Source organism: Biomphalaria glabrata, chromosome 1 (genome assembly GCF_947242115.1).
Source record: "Biomphalaria glabrata chromosome 1, xgBioGlab47.1, whole genome shotgun sequence".
Classification (NCBI taxonomy): Eukaryota; Metazoa; Mollusca; class Gastropoda; family Planorbidae; genus Biomphalaria; species Biomphalaria glabrata.
Genome location: NC_074711.1, coordinates 4,542,831 through 4,562,450, shown reverse-complemented (window position 1 = coordinate 4,562,450; position 19,620 = coordinate 4,542,831). Strand labels below are relative to the sequence as shown.

Genomic DNA, 19,620 nt, shown 5'->3' with positions numbered 1-19,620 from the left:
ATTGATAGTATTATAGGAATGTGTGGGGGTGTGACACAATTTGGTTGCGAAAATATTAATGTGTTGCACAGAAAAAAAAGGAGGGGGGCGACAATGACTTTTAGGTCTATTGGGAAAGTCCTGATGGTCAAGAACAACCAATGTCGACAAAGCTGCTAATTATTAAAACTTTTTCAAAGCTCAATCTGTTTCTTTTATTTTCAAGTTTTCCAAACACTGTCCCAGCATGCATGTTACCTCTGACTTTATGTCAGTTTGTTAGGCAGCGCCGTCATTCTCCAAGTTTCGATTGGTCAAAAAATCCGTTAAGAATTTCTATAACACAAGGGAAAGTTGGCTTCTATTTGTGTTCTTTCAGTTGAGCGAGAAACAGGCAAAAGTTTAGAGATAGATGTACTGGTTTCTGACTAGATAATAGCTTGTATCAATGTTTAATAGTATTACACCTAAAAGTGTTTTCCTAATGTAAATGTTTATAATGAGAAATAGAACTCAAAAAATATTTTTCTTTTTGTTCATGTGAAACACCTTTAAGTTGGTTAATTTTGTTCAGAAGCCCCTAAGGCGTTGGGAGTATCAACTGTGAAATTCCCCCCGGCAGCTTCTGCAACTGAGTTGGTGCCAAATGTAACGCGAAGCGTTCCTCTGGATCATCAGCAAGGTCGAGAGCCACCCAAGACGAAACCAAAGCCATTGATTCACCTGGGCGCATCCATTTTCTTCCGAGACACAATAAGGAGCCATATATATATATATATATATATATATATATATATATATATATATAAGGGCCTATATTACTAAATCAAACATTATGACATTATTACTGACAAAAACAAACAAACAAATAAAAAAGGTAGGCCCCCTACGCTACTTGCACTGGAATGTTCTTTGGTAAATGTACCGATAGATTCAGATTACTAAATTATTTTGTCATACTCTGAATTTTTTTTTATTGAGGGAAGGGGGGCCCATCAAATACCTTGCTACACATAACTTCTGTGGGAAAATATTTAGGTCGCAGGTGGGACTTCGAATCCACTTGAAATACAGCACTCCCCATTCATCTTCTTGAAGACAAATTTTATTATTAGCATTTCTTTGGAAATAAAAAATTGTTACGTCTCGACTCGAAGCTTCCTTCGGGATACAAGGGAACAAAAGTGGGTTTTGTGACAATGTTTTCTTATCTTATTTAATACAGACGTTACTTCAAAAAAAAAAAAAGATGATGATTACGTCCTACGCGCCATGCATTTAGTTGTTTCTGTCTGGGTAAGTTGGGGATCTATTATTAAAGTTTCTGCTTCAAAACAATCTTTCACCGAAAATGAACACACTTATGTAAAATAAAATCCAACAAAACAAAACAAAACAAAAAAAGATGGCTACCGATATCAATGTCGGTGATACAGAACATAAGAAAATAAGAATATCACCTGTTACAACTTTTAGAACGCCTGCAACGTCAGAAAAATCTGGTTAGTTTCAACAACCACTTAGCTATTTTTTCTACCTATACGAATATAGCTATTTTTTCTACTAAGACGAATATATTCTAATCTAGATCTTGAACAGTCACTAAATTGAGCAGCGAGATTCATAACAAACGAATATTCACATTAGACTAGAGTAATACCTTTAGTAAAATCAGTAAATTTAGAAAGCCTTGAGGATAGAAGACTCAAAAGTAAAGAAGCAATTATACATAAAACACTGAACCATAATCTTCAAATACAAAAACAAAATCTAATAAAATACGCAGAAACAGTGGCGTAGCATCCATGGCGCGAAAGGGTTCAATGAACCCGGGCCCACGACCATTAGGGGCCCACTGCGCTTGGGCCTATGACTCTTGACTTGTTGAGAACTTGGGGAGTGACACCAAAGTGAAAAAATAAATGCACTTTTGTAAAAACCGATTAAAAAAAAAGAATTTAAAAAGCTCCCTGAAAATATCCTGAACTTTGTTCCAGAATTTATATAAACTTACAAAGCAGTGTTTTAAGCTTTAATGTAAGGATTTGCTTTCCATCAGGTTTTGTGAATTGTAATGGTGGCTCTAATCGTGCGTTTGAGGTGACAACCGTCTCCATATCGTCTAATTCTTTTTTTTTTCTAATCTGTTTATATATTTATGGGTAGTACAGGAAGGGTGGGGGATGGAGAGAGTTTGATTAAGAAGTAGGGATAGCCCCGATTGTCACTAATTAATATTTCGATACAGCTGCTAATTATTCATTTTTTTCAAAGCTTAATATGTTTTTTATTTGTTTTGTATTTAAAGTATGTAAATTCGTCTTTTCATACCTCTTAAATAGTGAAACAGTTTCGTTATTCCCGAACTAAGGCTGACATGATTTCAGTCTCTGGTGATTCTAACAGAACTTCAGGACCTCTCGGTGTCAACTGGTGAAGATTAGTTGGGGGGGGGGGGAATTATCCACTAGTTTCCTAATGAGATCACTGTAATGCTGTTAGTCTGCCGACTTGTGGAGGCTTCTCCGATGTTGATGTGGAGAAACGGTCAGACTTATTAAGTTCCTTGGATCTGTGTACAATGGCAACGTGATGATGAGTGATGTCCAGGAATGTTGTTTGCGTTGATTAGCCCAGCTTTAAGTAGATAGTGTTGGACATAAAAACATTAGAACAAGAGGAAGTCACGCTGATCTGTCAGCTGGTAAACACACCAACACAAACATTTAGGATTGTGTTTCCCTGGATTTTTCTTTCTTGGCTTCCAGGTTTCTATGGAAACTGGAGACGGCTGCCTTCGGAAGAATCCCTGTTTTATCGTCTGGCATGTGAGGACATGTACAATACATGTGTTCGTACATGTGTCTACACCAGAGAGCAATAGCCATGATGTCTACAGTCGGAAATAAGACAACCAATTGAACTAGGAACAAGTTCTGAGGAAGCATGATATCACTTGTCGAGAGAGACCCTGACATTTGTTTGCTTTGTTTTTGACAATGTAAAACCTTTTAAACTACTGAAAAAATAAAGGTCTGACATCCAAGATGGGAGGCAAATGTCTGTCACTCATGAACCAGACTGCTCCGCTGGTTGCTATGAGCCAGTGTGACCCAAGGTATTCGCCGCGGGATTCAGGACGGGGTTTCGTGACAGACGGGAGCCAGACGCTATTTCCCTGCGCAGCCCTGGTCACTCTTCTGATGTAGATTTTGATTCTAGTTAATATTCCATGAGACCAGTGAACTTAAAAATGAGAGTTTCAGAAATCTTGAGAACTTAGACTTTAAAAAAAATGCTCCTAAAACTATATAGATTTTTTTCAGTACATTAAATGTTAAAATAGTGAAATAGATTCATGATGGTCTTACGATAACTATAAATAATATTGTATAATCTCAAAAAAAAAGTCTGACATCCAAACTGAATTTGTAAAATGTTTAGTAGACATTGAACTGTCACAACTGTTGTTTCAAAAAAAAACAACAACAACCATTAAATCCGATGAAGTTTACTTTGTGAAATAGTGAAAAACATTAAACCAGAACGATGCGTCCTAGAAAGTCTTCATCTCATTGTTTAGTTGTCATCTGTAGTGTATACAAAATGTTAATGTAATTATTATATCCGAATAAAAAGGAGGCACAATCTAAACAAAAACAAATAGGGGTCTACAATAAAAAAACAAAACAAGCCAAAGTATTATCAGGAATCGTTCAAGTTGTGCTATTGCCTTTAAGGAGGAAACCGACTTGAGGAGCAGGTTTATAACAAAGATCTAGAAGATACAGAGATAACTAAATTGATCATGGCATAGTAATAGTGCCATTCTTTGACCAATGCTTAGTATTGGGTTGAAACTTGGTTCATAGCTCTTAAACAAATTTAACACCATATATTTATATAAATTCATCAGAAAATTTCTATGAATATTCAAATTTGACAGAAAATCAAAGCCCAACAGATTCAAAACGCAATGCAATGCTTGCAAAAATACTGGTACTTTAGAACATTCATTCTGCACCATTGACTCTTTCATTAGTGGCAGCACTCAAGACAAATATAAAGTTGATATCAAATTCGTATTATTATTTTTATTATTATTTGATACTGCTTGTGATCTCCGATGACGGAACATCCAAAGAAAAAGAAATAAGATAGTCATTTCTTGGTTTTCATATTTGTTAGAATCAGACATCAGCAGAATTTGCTGAACAAATGCTCCAAATAATAAAAAAATCCCCATTTATCCTTAACTAAACTGCAAGGCTAAAGCTATGATGGTGCTTCCAATATGACTGGATACTATAACTACAATGGCATTTGGACATTGTTTCGTCAGAAGAAGCCGCTCGCGCATTAAGAAATAGATGCACTGGTTTCTTAATTTGCTACTTAAAAGGCCAGAAAAATGTTAGTAAATAAATATTCGATCTAGTTACTGTTAAATAATGGACGAAAAACTAGATACAAGTTTGTATCAATGCTTCACAGTTTGACACCTAGAAGTGTTTTAGGAATGTCAGTGTGTAGAATGGGAGCTAGAACTCTTCTGTATATATTGGAAACTCCGTTTACTGGTTTCATTCTGTTTACAATTGTACAAACATTGATTTTAAATTTGTGTTGGAGACTTCTAACACAGTCAAGCGTAATAAGATTATTAAATAGCTACTCTACTTGCATTGGAATGTCTTTTGGTCAATGTACCGATACATTCAGATCACTCAATTGTTTTGTCATACATTGTATTCGTCTTACTGGGGGAGGGGGCCCACCAATATATTCTTGAACTTGGGCCCACGGGTATCTGCCACGCCACTGCGCAGAAAGACACACAGATAAAGGTACATTCCTCGTTCCATATACTTGGACAAATGTGTACAAATGCTCCTTCTTCCCTAATGCCATTAGAGCATGGAATGGGTTGCCTGAGCTAGCCAGGATGACTTGGCAGAATTCAGGTCATTGGTTAATATGCATGACTAGATGCATGACGCGTAGGACGTAATCATCTTGTTTTTTGAAGTAACGTCTGTATTATAGAAGAAAAGAAGATAAGATGACATATCTATGATGTAATCCAAGTCTAAATTTCACACTTCAGACCTAGTCACTTAAATTAGTTAAAGATCTAGATCTATATTCATCAACAATATTCTACAATTGTCGGTGGGCCGATTGTCTGTGAACCAATTGTCTGTGAACCGTCACAGTGAACCCATTGTCTGTGAACCAATTGTCGGTGAACGAATTGTCTATGAACGATTTGTCTATGAACGAATTGTCGTGTTCCTCATTTGGACATATCGGCTGCGTAAAGAAAGGTGAACTGCGGAATCAGCAATATCGAAGTCTGATTTTAATAATCTTCAAGGAAATATTTGCAATTTTAAGATAGTTCTTGACAACATGTCATTACAACCATGCCTTCCTACCAAAGAAAAGTTTTAATCAATATTTAAACATGATAAACATATCACCATAAGGTTAGCTCCGACTATTTTAAACTGTTGGGTGTTTAATGTTTAAAAAACACTCTAATATAAGGTACGTAGTAATCGTCTTAATGGTAGACTAATCATCCGCTAATGTATTTGATTTCGAAGATTAACAATGGGTGCAGTGTTTCACATGATTACGCAGACCCATTTGCGACCTGCTTATTTTTCCGCATGTCGTGCAGACAAAGCCATTGTCCACTGGTCGTAGTAATTGCTTTATGCTGATCGCAGCTATGATTTTGACACCATGATAGATGCCTGGACTAGGAATACTCACTTCTGTGCAGGATCTAAGATACATTATTTCTGCTACACATGCAGGGCCGGACTTACAAATTTCGGGGCCCAATTGATGCTTGCGAGGCCCCTCTTCTAGTTTTTTTTTTTTAAATAATAAAAACGATTAATTAGATCAATTTATCAACATTTAGTATAGGCCTACAACATGTATGGGAAGCAACGCAAACGCAATTTGCGCCAGTGGGTTAATTAAAGTTACGTCCATCGTACGTCCAACATATTGATAGCCTGTGACTAGAGCCATGTCTGATAATGATAGGCTGAATTTCAATAGCCGGGCCCCTGCTAGGAGTGGGGCCCAAACGAATTGTCCTAAGACCCTGTACACATGTATACTCTTTTATGTATTTGAATCTCAGTTCTTTGGAGCTGGTTGATTAAGGACGTCATTAACACGATTTTAAACGGTTTCCCAGATAATACGAACTCTCAGGAGGATCACAACTCTGAGCCTCAAGACGTCGAGTTTTATGATGGTGGAGAGGGTGAAGGAGAGGACTTGGAGGATGGACTCAAAGATCTGATGGGTCGGCTTGGTCGCATAGGATTACGAACACCGTAAGACATAAACAGTCTCTCCTCTCTCTGTCTCTCTGCTCTCTCTCCCTCTCCTCTCTCTCCTTTCTCTCTCTCTCTCCTCTCTCTCCTCCTCTCTCTCTCTCCTCTATCTCTCCTCCCTCTCTCCCCTCTCTCCCCTCTCTCTCTCTCCTCTCTCTCTCCTCTCTCTCTCCTCTCTCTCTCCTCTCTCTCTCCTCTCTCTCCCCTCTCTCTCTCCTCTCTCTCTCCTCTCTATCTCCCCTCTCTCTCCTCTCTCTCTCCTCTCTCCATCCTCTCTCCTCTCTCTCTCTCCTCTCTCTCTCTCCTCTCTCTCTCTCTCCTCTCTCTCCTCTCTCTCTCTCTCTCTCACTCTCTCTCCTCTCTCTCTCTCCTCTCTCTCTCCTCTCTCTCTCTTTCTCTCTCAATCTTCGCCACTTTTTCATGTATAACTCGTATAACAGAGTGACTTAGACGGCTTAGCTACCTAACAAGGAGGCTGGGGTTCGAATTTCGAGGTAGACCTGATATTTTGGGATGTGTGGCTGAAAGGCCAAAACCGCTTGGCTACTGCTTGGCTACCTAACAAGGGGGCTTGAGTTCCAAACCCGACGTAGACCTGGTATTTTCGGATTTGTGGCTGAAAGGCCAAAAAACACCAACAGATTGGCTTCGGCTTCGCCATCTAACAAGGGGGCTTGAGTTCGAATCGGCAGAGTTGTGTTTACTGAGCGCCCAAAGGCATCACGGAAACCTCCTGCAATGTATACTCCTCCCCCCACCCTCTACAAAAGAGCACAGAGTATACAATAGCTTGATAGAGACACTTCACAAACGCAATGGAAAAAATGTGCCTCTAAATATAACATTTAAATTAATTGAAAGAACAGAAATAAAGGAATTTTTACAATGCGTATGTTAACTCAATCTGTCTGTCTGGTACAAATCTTGTATACGCTAGTTCTCCCTCTTCCTACTCTCGACTCAAGTTGAAACTTTGCACAATTATCCATTGTCGATGACAACACATGAATCATTAAAAAAATTAACCAATTAGTTAATTAATTAGTGGTAATTAATTAATTTAGTTGTATATAGAAAAGGGAGATCAATCTTGCAGTAATAAGAGATATGTGTTAGTAATTATGCGGTTCTTTCCCTTATATAAGCTTTTTTTTAAAAATAAAAATATAAAAAAAATATTTTGCTTGCTTATTGTTGTATTTACAACTCGAGAAATGTTGCGCGCGAAAAAAACAATGGTCTTCTAAAGCTATAGGAGGTAAGGTACATTGAGGATACATTTATAGAGGTGAAATGTTACAGCCAGGTTTAACCACTTTAAACGTCTCGAATGTTCCTTCATAACTGAAGACGGGTCTGGGATGGCGTTGAATGTGGTTCGAATCTGGAGCATCGAGGAATAATCCAGACCCGCATACCACACGACCAGGCAGCCATGCGTGAAGTAACGACGCGCAGTAAGAAGGCGAAGTAGTCAAGTACATTAGGAACCAGGGGCGGAACCAGGGGCGGACTGGCCATACGGGTATTCCGGCAATGGCCCGGTGGGCCGGTAGGGTTTTTATACTCACATTACATCTCACGTTATGACCTACGTTATACCCACATTATATCTCACTTTATGATTACGTTATACCCACATTATATCTCACGATATGGACTACGTTATACCCACATTATATCTCACGTTATGATTACGTTATACCCACATTATATCTCACTTTATGATTACGTTATACCCACATTATATCTCACGTTATGGACTACGTTATACCCACATTATATCTCACGTTATGACCTACGTTATACCCACATTATATCTCACTTTATGATTACGTTATACCCACATTATATCTCACGTTATGGACTACGTTATACCTACATTATATCTCACGTTATGGACTACGTTATACCTACATTATATATCACGTTATGACCTACGTTATACCCACATTATATCTCACGTTATGACCTACGTTATACCCACATTATGGACTACGTTATACCCACATTATATCTCACGTTATGACCTACGTTATACCCACATTATATCTCACGTTATGGCCTACGTTATACCCACATTATATCTCACTTTATGATTACGTTATACCCACATTATATCTCACGTTATGGACTACGTTATACTCATATTATATCTCACGTTATGGACTACGTTATACCCACATTATATCTCACGTTATGGACTACGTTATACCCACATTATATCTCACGTTATGACCTACGTTATACCCACATTATATCTCACGTTATGGACTACGTTATACCCACATTATATCTCACGTTATGGACTACGTTATACCCACATTATATCTCACGTTATGGACTACGTTATACCCACATTATATCTCACGTTATGGCCTACGTTATACCCACATTATACCTCACTTTTTGATTACGTAATACCCACATTATATCCCACGTTATTGACTACGTTATACCCACATTATGCCTCACTTTTTGATTACGTAATACCCACATTATATCTCACGTTATGGACTACGTTATACCTACATTATATATCACGTTTTGGACTACGTTATACCAACATTATACCCACATTTTATCTTACGTTATGACCTACATTATACCCACATTTTATTTCACGTTATGACCTATGATATACCCACATTATATCTCACGTTATGACCTACGTTATACCAACATTATACCCACATTTTATCTCACGTTATGACCTACATTATACCCACATTTTATTTCACGTTATGACCTACGTTATACCTCATCTATATCCTTCATTATGTCTCACGTTATGGACTACGTTATACTCATATTATATCTCACGTTATGGACTACGTTATACCCACATTATATCTCACGTTATGGACTACGTTATACCCACATTATATCTCACGTTATGACCTACGTTATACCCACATTATATCTCACGTTATGGACTACGGTATACCCACATTATATCTCATGTTATGGACTACGTTATACCCACATTATATCTCACGTTATGGCCTACGTTATACCCACATTATACCTCACTTTTTGATTACGTAATACCCACATTATATCCCACGTTATTGACTACGTTATACCCACATTATACCTCACTTTTTGATTACGTAATACCCACATTATATATCACGTTATGGACTACGTTATACCCACATTATATCTCACGTTATGGACTACGTTATACCCACATTATATCTCACGTTATGACCTACGTTATACCCACATTATATCTCACGTTATGGACTACGTTATACCCACATTATATCTCACGTTATGACCTACGTGATACCCACATTATATCTCACGTTATGACCTACGTTATACCCACATTATGGACTACGTTATACCCACATTATATCTCACGTTATGACCTACGTTATACCCACATTATATCTCACGTTATGGCCTACGTTATACCCACATTATATCTCACTTTATGATTACGTTATACCCACATTATATCTCACGTTATGGACTACGTTATAATCATATTATATCTCACGTTATGGACTACGTTATACCCACATTATATCTCACGTTATGGACTACGTTATACCCACATTATATCTCACGTTATGGCCTACGTTATACACACATTATACCTCACTTTTTGATTACGTAATACCCACATTATATCCCACGTTATTGACTACGTTATACTCATATTATATCTCACGTTATGGACTACGTTATACCCACATTATATATCACGTTATGACCTACATGATACCCACATTATATCTCACGTTATGACCTACGTTATACCCACATTATGGACTACGTTATACCCACATTATATCTCACGTTATTACCTACGTTATACCCACATTATATCTCACGTTATGGCCTACGTTATACCCACATTATAGCTCACTTTATGATTACGTTATACCCACATTATATCTCACGTTATGGACTACGTTATACTCATATTATATCTCACGTTATGGACTACGTTATACCCACATTATATCTCACGTTATGGACTACGTTATACCCACATTATATCTCACGTTATGGCCTACGTTATACACACATTATACCTCACTTTTTGATTACGTAATACCCACATTATATCCCACGTTATTGACTACGTTATACCCACATTATACCTCACTTTTTGATTACGTAATACCCACATTATATCTCACGTTATGGACTACGTTATACCTACATTATATATCACGTTTTGGACTACGTTATACCAACATTATACCCACATTTTATCTTACGTTATGACCTACATTATACCCACATTTTATTTCACGTTATGACCTATGATATACCCACATTATATCTCACGTTATGACCTACGATATACCTACATTATATCTCACGTTATGACCTACGTTATACCAACATTATACCCACATTTTATCTCACGTTATGACCTACATTATACCCACATTTTATTTCACGTTATGACCTACGTTATACCTCATCTATATCCTTCATTATGTCTCACGTTATATCCTACGATATAGCCTACGTTGTAGCCTACTCGGCACAATTTGATCCTTCAGGTCTCCCATTTTGGAAGTATACGCCCCTGAGAGGTTCCCTGCCTCTTATAAGGAGAACGATGAAAAGGAGATGAAAGCGATTCAATACTGCAAGAACTTCCTGAAACAGTACAACCACCTGTGCTACACTCGGAGGCCTCTCTTCCTGAAGCCTCGCAACGAGTTTGGAGTCAAGGTGACCTAGTTCCAGTAATGAGTTGATATGCCTAAGTGAATCTCTCCTCGTGTATTACATTAAACTCATTACTAGAAGCATCATGTTTACATTTAACTGTACTGGGTGTGGTGGCCGAGTGGTAAAGCTCTTGACTTCCAAACCGTGGCGTGCCGAGTTCAAATACGTGTGATGACTGTGATTTTTGAACTTCGGGATTATTAGCACCCCGCCCCCTTTTCGAATCCACCAAACCCTACTGGGTACCTGACATACATTGTGGAAGTGAAGGCGGTTGGTGGTTGTGCTGGCCACATGACACCCTCGTCGAATATAGAAACAGATCTTTGCATCATGTTTCGTCCCCCCCCCCCCCCATTTATCGCATGATCGGAAAGTGGTAACTTCTTACCTTTTACTATAATTGTGGGCTTCAAAAAATTCTTTCTGCTTCAAGATTGTAAACTCTATATTTTTGTTAATACCTTCTGTATAACGCATAAATTATGAGTGCGTCTGGTGTGAGTGTACATTTTGTTCTGTTTTGTTCATAGTTATAATGTTTTGTTTGGTGTAATGCACAAATTGTAAGACAAATTTCCGTACGAACAATAAAGATTATTATTATAACATGCTTAGGGTGTTTTGGTCCTATCTCTTACTTAGTGTCCTCTGGTCCAATCTTTTATTAGTGTCCTCTGGTCCAATCTTTTATTAGTGTCCTCTGGTCCAATCTCTTACTTAGTGTCCTCTGGTCCAATCTCTATCTTAGTGTCCTCTAGTCAAATCTCTTACTTAGTTTCCTCTGGTCCAATCTCTTACTTAATGTCCTCTGGTCCAATCTTTTATTTGTGTCCTCTAGTCCAGTCTCTTACTTAGTGTCCTCTGGTCCAGTCTCTTACTTAGTGTCCTCTGGTCCAATCTCTATCTTAGTGTCCTCTGGTCCAATCTCTATCTTAGTGTCCTCTGGTCCAATCTCTTACTTAGTGTCCTCTGGTCCAATCTCTTAGTGTCCTCTAGTCCAGTCTCTTACTTAGTGTCCTCTAGTCCAGTCTCTTACTTAGTGTCCTCTGGTCCAATCTTTTTTAGTGTCCTCTAGTCCAGTCTCTTACTTAGTGTCCTCTAGTCCAGTCTCTTACTTAGTGTCCTCTGGTCCAATCTTTTATTAGTGTCCTCTGGTCCAATCTCTATCTTAGTGTCCTATGGTCCAATCTCTATCTTAGTGTCCTCTGGTCCAGTCTCGTACTTAGTGTCCTATGGTCCAATCTCTATCTTAGTGTCCTCTGGTCCAGTCTCGTACTTAGTGTCCTCTGGTCCAATCTCTATCTTAGTGTCCTCTGGTCTAATCTCTTACTTAGTGTCCTCTGGTCCAGTCTCGTACTTAGTGTCCTCTGGTTCAATCTCTTACTTAGTGTCCTATGGTCCAATCTCTTTCGAATTCCCATTTGTGGTGTTGTATTGAGAAACAAGAAAAATACAAATATGAAGAATACATCTCACTTTTGGTTTTGCTTCCAGAAACTAGTCTGCACTACCATAGTGCCTACACAGCTGCCATTTTATGAGCTTCTAGACTGGCCTAACATCGCCGAGTTTCTCGCTGGCTATCTAAACTACATCAAACTGAAGCCTCCGAGTGAGCTTGTGAGTACCTAAATTATTCTCAGTGTCATGTTTTCTCTTGATATTTTCAGTTACTGGCGCCACACGCATATGGAAGCGTTCGGATGTTACGTAACGCCAAAAAATCAAATTTTTTATGTAACAAATCGTAACAAATTTGTCTATCCCCCTTTATGCCGTTACTTAACATCCTAACGTTCCATATCGTTCAACAGTTTTGCTCCAAATATATTTTTTACTTTACATCTGCTGTGTAAAATTAACACGTATGATCAGCGGCGTCACTAGAGTCGATGTCCCCAGGGATTGTCCGCATCCCACGCACCCCATAGTAACGCCACTGCGTAAAATGCAGCGATACCTTTAAAAAAATTAATTTTCATACTATAATTTCCATGCTTCAGCCTCAAACTCTGCACGCACCCCAGTCAGTCCTGGAGAGGTTGTACGGACACTGTTTTGAATACAGCACTGTCCTGTGCAGCATGCTCATTGGCGCCGGATATGACGCGTTCGTGGTCAGTGGGTACGCCACGAGAGAGGTCTGCCGCCGAGACCTGTCCTACACAATCTGTCCATTCGTGGAACAAGATCAGATTGTAAGTACCAATTGTCTCAATACTAGCTGATGTAATAATTAGTTCCAGCTACCAATTGTCTCAGTACTAGCTGGTTTAATAATTATTCCCAGCTACCAATTGTCCCAATACTAACTGGTTTAATAATTAGTCCCAGCTACCAATTGTCCCAATACTAACTGGTTTAATAATTAGTCCCAGCTACCAATTGTCCCAATACTAGCTGGTTTAATAATTAGTCCCAGCTACCAATTGTCTCAATACTAGCTGGTTTAATATTTAGTCCCAGCTACCAATTGTCTCAATACTAGCTGGTTTAATATTTAGTCCCATCCAGTGTCGGTTATTAGTTTGACCCATATTTTAACAATTTAGAGAACATTTTGAAGAACACCTGGTCAGTGAATTAGACTGGAATTGTTTGCGAGCAGTATATTCTATTGGTTGTATTAGTATTAGAGATGTAGTATTACATTATTTAGGCGTAGGGCAGAGGGGCAATCCTTTCAGTGTTGTGAAGGATAAGGAATGTAAATGTTGGAGTTAAAACTTGTTTAATTTTGGAGCTAAAATAAAATGTTTCGCTAAAGATTTCAATACAAGTTCAGCATTTCATGCCTGAATGATTAGTACATGGAACTTAAGTACAATTAAAGAAACTAAATATGAGATGAACCGAGACCATTAGTTACTGAAGGCCTTAACACTGACCTGCAACGTTGCAGCCTGTGGGAAGTTTTGACTAATAGCTCGTTGCCACGTCGTACAGACCTTGTGGCGTGGCAAAGAGCTGCTATTGGTCTGATTTTTCCACAAGGTTGTGACGTTGCAAGTCAGTGTTCAGGGCCTCGATAACGATTGGTCTCGGCTAAACTCTTTCTATTGGAGCATTTCATCCATGGCGGGAAAACTGAACAGCAGAACATTTGGTGTATCCGGTGTATAGAATAACGGAAGTGCTGATGGGCTAGGTTGTTTTAAAGCCATACAATCATTTTTTTGTGCACATTTAATCCCGGCAGATTCAAGTTTTCTAACCTCTTCCGGTCGTAGCTCATTTTAAAAAAAAAATACTTTAGTTGGCAACACTGAAGCTCAATTGAGGTTAATTGAAATCGTTTAGTTTATCGTGAAAATGATCATTACAAGACATATTTCATTTTAAACTTTTTTTGTTTTAAATTATCAATTGTGAAACATTCAGCAATTTATCATCTTTTTAAAAAAGTGAATTCTGATTCGTTAAAGCTTGTGTGGATTTCGAGCATTCCCCTTCACATATGTAAGATTCTATCACTTATAACCTATGTGACACTGTCCCCTTTTCAAATGTAAGATTCTATCACTTATAACCTATGTGACACTGTCCCCTTTTCAAATGTAAGATTCTATCACTTATAACCTATGTGACACTGTCACCTTTTCAAATGTAAGATTCTATCTCTTATAACCTAAGTGACACTGTCCCCTTTTCAAATGTAAGATTCTATCACTTATAACCTATGTGACACTGTCCCCTTTTCAAATGTAAGATTTTATCTCTTATAACCTAAGTGACACTGTCCCCTTTTCAAATGTAAGATTCTATCACTTATAACCTATGTGACACTGTCCCCTTTTCAAATGTAAGATTTTATCTCTTATAACCTAAGTGACACTGTCCCCTTTTCAAATGTAAGATTCTATCACTTATAACCTATGTGACACTGTCCCCTTTTCAAATGTAAGATTTTATCTCTTATAACCTAAGTGACACTGTCCCCTTTTCAAAATGTAAGATTCTATCACTTATAACCTATGTGACACTGTCCCCTTTTCAAATGTAAGATTCTATCACTTATAACCTATGTGACACTGTCACCTTCACAAATGTAAGATTTTATCACTTATAACCTATGTGACACTGTCCCCTTTTCAAATGTAAGATTCTATCACTTATAACCTATGTGACACTGTCACCTTCACAAATGTAAGATTTTATCACTTATAACATATGTGACACTGTCCCCTTCACAAATGTAAGATTCTATCACTGATAACACATGTGACACTGTCCCCTTATCAAATGTAAGATTCTATCACTTATAACACATGAGACTGTCGTCTGCTCAGAAATTCACAGCGGCCATCGCCAAAAACATCTCTCGTTACACGATCCGGCCACCACGCTGGGTGCAAAGCGAGTACGAACTGCGCATGGCCAAGAAGTCGCATGCTATAAAGAAAGAAGAGGAGGACAGCAGACGTAAAGTGGAAGAGAGGGCAAGGGAGGTAAGAACAGAAAGAAAGTAAAAAAGTGAAAGATATGAAAACAAAGCTCTACACTATGTCACAGAATAGGTCATAGGTCAAACATTAAATAACAAACATATCAGATTTTGGTTACGTACAGCCGGGAAGTGGTAATGGATATAAGCAGTCCACTACCAATCAAATGCTTTCTAATGGCATACGTCTTAAATAGTCCTCGAAAACTAGTCCGGCTCCTGGCCTTGATGTGTATCAGATATTGGGTCAAGCGGAACTGTTTTCAATGACAGGAGAAGGGGGCGAAAGTGAGTAACTGGCGTCTTAACCAGTAAGCTTTTGGCAGGAGGGGCACGTTAGCCATGGCTGGCTACCCACCTTGGGGAAGGAAAATTCAATTCAAACCTCTTCTGTATTGCAGCTTTATTTGCTTGATTCCTGTGTTGTCTTTACCTTTATCTTTACCTATCCCTTAGTCTGTTGGACCATGCAAGATTGGTCGACCGTCTTTCTCCATACCTCTCTGCCTTTTGCCTTAGTTTGAATCTCTTTCAATGGCAGGCCCGTTCATTCTTTTATGTTGTCCTCCCATCTCTTTCTCTGTCTGCCTCTTCTTCTTTTTCCTGGTACTGTTCCCTGAAGGAAGGTCTTTGCGAGCCCCGAAGATCTTTTAATATGGCCATACTTGTGTTGTCATCGACAACGAATAACTGTGTAAAGTTTCAATATGATCCGAGAGTGTGAAGTGGTAGGATTAACGTGCCAGATAAACAGACAGTGTTTTAATATAAGCTTTGTGAATATTTGTCATAAAGGTATCATCTGCTGCATACAAGTTTGGTTGCCTCGTTTTGTCATATGCTAATTACATTATCATTTTCAACGCGTTTCATTGGTGTCTTTAGCTGAATGAAGCTCCGCCCCCAGATGAACTAGAAGGTCGCAGAGTTCATTCCTGGGTCATGGTCTTGAAAGGTCGACGAGACGTTCAGGAGACGTTCTTCATTGAGCCCAGCACCGGCGTGGCTCACCCGACGTCTTGGGATCAATACCTCCGTATAGAGTCCTTATGGAATCATTTGAATTACTACGTGAATATGAATGAAACCCTGGACGTTGCAGTAAGATCATATCATTTTTGCACTCTGTCTGTATGTTTGTTTGTCTGTCTGTCTGGTAAAATGTTTGTACACCATATTTCTCCGACACCCAATCTCGAATCAGGCTGAAATTTTGTACAATAATTTCTTTTACCAAACAACACAAGAATAAAAAAAAACTACAACAAATAATTAATTCAATAACTATTTGTAATTATTTATTTTGTTTGGTATCTAGAATAAAGGAAAGAAATTGTACTTGACTTAGGTGGTGGTATAAGCTGGATTAGTCCCCTTTATAGGTCGTCGCTTTAAAAGTAAGTTTGAAACAAACAGTAGATATCTTCTATTTTCATAAACACTTCACTAGCAGAGTGTTTAAAATGTCGGCTCGAGTCATAAGTTCGAATTCAGGTCGTCCCCCCTCCATTTTTTAAAATTTTCTAATAAATGCTTTAAAAAAACGTTCACTGTATATTTCATCTAGGTATCCCTTTCTTTCTCCCCCCCCCCTTTTCCCCCTTTCCCAACTGCTCCAGACAAGTGATAGGATGATAGCGTTTTGAGAAAGCTAAACGCATAAAACAGCGCTAAACAAAAACAATTGGTAACAATATTTCTAATCGCACAGATGTATTGTTGTTGGTCTAGATCTATTACAAATTTAATTACATGTCTGATCCAAACTAATTGATACGACTACACTTAATATAAGCTGTGTTTTTTTTTGTAAGATTTTTTTCCCCTTATTTTGATACCTTCTACCAGGTGTTAGCGTACACATGGGCGTACACTTTTTTCATGGGCGGAAGATGAAAGGTGGGTGGAAGCTGGTTAAAAGACACAAGACAAAAACTCTAATAAAAAAGCTAAAAATTTCCACAATGTTGTCGACGGTGGTTGACTTTTAGCACCAAGCTGCTGGTAGACAACTAAACCGCTGTAGACGTATTATTATTTTAACTTATATAATTTGAAAATAACCCGAATAACTTCTTTGTACATCATTCTACAAGAGTAACACTAAATTAATGCTCTTTCTCTACAACTAACAATAAATACTCCCTTCCTTCATAATCACCTTGGAAACACAAACCCTCCATAACACGCATATTCCTGGATAGCTAAGTTGATAGAGCGTTAATTAGGACTACTCGAACATAATGGGTTCGATCTTCAAACTGGCCATTTTTTCCCCCTTTATTCTAAATGACAAGTAAAAATATTTATTGTTTAGTTTATTATATATTTGAAATATAAGAATTAGTAGATATAAAAAATCTTTATATTATTTGTGATATTGTGATTAACTTATTAATATTTTCTTTTTTTTTTTTTTAAAGGACACAGTTGGACTTAAAAAAAAAAAAAAACTGGATAAAATTATCATGATAAAACATTAAAAAGTAAAAAAAAAAAAAAAAAAATTCCCGCGAACCGGATTCGAACCAGTGACCTAAGGATAGCTTTTTGACCTCTACAGTCCTCCGCTCTACCAACTGAGCTATCGCGGGATGTTCAAATTGGTCAACAAACTGTTGATCTTGGCAGGTGTTATTTTTTTATGTTACCACACTTGTGTTGAATGGGATTAGTTTCAACAAGTGGTCAATAGGTCAAAGAGGGGACATTGTTCACTGCTATTTGTTGGCCGGCAGAAAGAAACCTCAATTCAAAGTGACTCTTTCTCCCCGTTATTATTATTATTATTATCATTATTATTATTATTATTATTATTATTATGTAAAAAAACGAACTAATATTCATTCTTTGGCATCTTTAGAGGGAAACAAAAATTATTATTATTATTTAAATATGTAATGCCCATTGTTAGTGATGGGCTTGAACAATAATGATCGCGGTTTCGATTATCAGTGAGCATTTAATATTTCGGCGACTATATAAAAGTTTTACAATTGTCACTGGAATTAGCTGGAAATGTAGCCTTTTGTTCACCCCCCTCCCACTTTTTTTTTTACCCCTTCCTCAAATAAAATCGCGGGGGGGGGGGGGGGGGGAGTCCTCTGAACACGTTACTGACCACGCCACTGGTCAAAGTTTGATCTGAAAAGTGGATGAAAAATTGAATTTAATTAGGAAAAGACGATAGGATGAAGATCCATTACATGACATACATACATGACATACAAAACTAAAACAAACAAAAACAAAAACATGAACAGCCCGAGGGGGAAAAGGTAACCCACACAGATATCTTCGAAAATCAAATTGCTTAAGCATAAGATATGTTAGAAAAATTGAAAGACGTAATGTATAAACATTAATAATGTCCAGCGCCAAAATGTCCAGCGCCAAAATGTTGAACTTCGCTCCAACTGAGGACTAATACAGACAATAAAACCGCTGTCAAAATAATACAAGAAGTCACAGAGGGGACAGAAGCACGACTTTCTCTTTTAAAAAACAAGGTTACAAAGACAGTTTGTGTGGAAACACAAACTCAAAATCGGCCCCCGAAGTCCCGAAGTGGCAGGTTTCAATATTTTCAGAAGAATATCGGTATTAAATTCTATCAGAAGTGTTCCACCCAGGCAGGTAAAAAGGCAGGTATCAATATCAATAAATTCTACCAAAGGCAATTAACAGAGAACAATGCAGAAAGAAGGTTGACAGATCCTGTGTGGTTCCCCAAAGGTCCAGCAGACCACGAGATAGGTGAAAGTGAATGTGAAGTTAGATGTGAACCTGGCCTAACTGATGTCTTATAATGAGTATCTAATTGATATAATTGTTTTGTAAAGGGTCAGTCTCTTATTTAAAACCTCAAGAAAAAAACATTTCCGTAAAAAAAATAATTCCTTTAGTTGTGTGTTCCATGGCGCCTTGGGTGCACTGCAGTTCACGCGATAATATGAAAAAAACTACTTATTAATTGTTGTTTTAAATCAAATCCAACTTATTTGCATAGTAAATAGATTTTTTTCTTTAAAAAAAAAAGTTAAAATTTTTTTTTTGTAAATATAGTATTTAGTATGACAGAACTTACATAACATAGCAATACAATTAAAAAAAAAATTTTTTTGATCA

The 19,620-nt window shown here is 37.8% G+C and overlaps 1 protein-coding gene and 1 non-coding gene across 2 annotated transcripts in view; one reads left to right on the top strand and one right to left on the bottom strand.

The window, feature by feature from the left end:
- The first annotated feature begins 1,377 nt into the window (after positions 1-1,377).
- Positions 1,378-19,620, top strand: part of LOC106067910 (dynein regulatory complex subunit 7-like) — a 34,211-nt gene continuing 15,968 nt past the window's right edge. The window contains exons 1-7 of the mRNA XM_056015876.1: positions 1,378-1,481; positions 6,200-6,341; positions 10,871-11,045; positions 12,543-12,668; positions 13,052-13,246; positions 15,338-15,496; positions 16,378-16,593. Of these exons, the coding sequence (XP_055871851.1) occupies positions 1,385-1,481; positions 6,200-6,341; positions 10,871-11,045; positions 12,543-12,668; positions 13,052-13,246; positions 15,338-15,496; positions 16,378-16,593 (1,110 nt within the window). The 5' untranslated portion in view covers positions 1,378-1,384. The remainder of the gene's footprint in view (positions 1,482-6,199; positions 6,342-10,870; positions 11,046-12,542; positions 12,669-13,051; positions 13,247-15,337; positions 15,497-16,377; positions 16,594-19,620) is intronic.
- Trnay-gua (transfer RNA tyrosine (anticodon GUA)) lies at positions 18,001-18,086 on the bottom strand. Its single transcript is given in 2 exon segments — positions 18,001-18,036; positions 18,050-18,086. It is a non-coding gene; the product is annotated as a tRNA-Tyr (tRNA).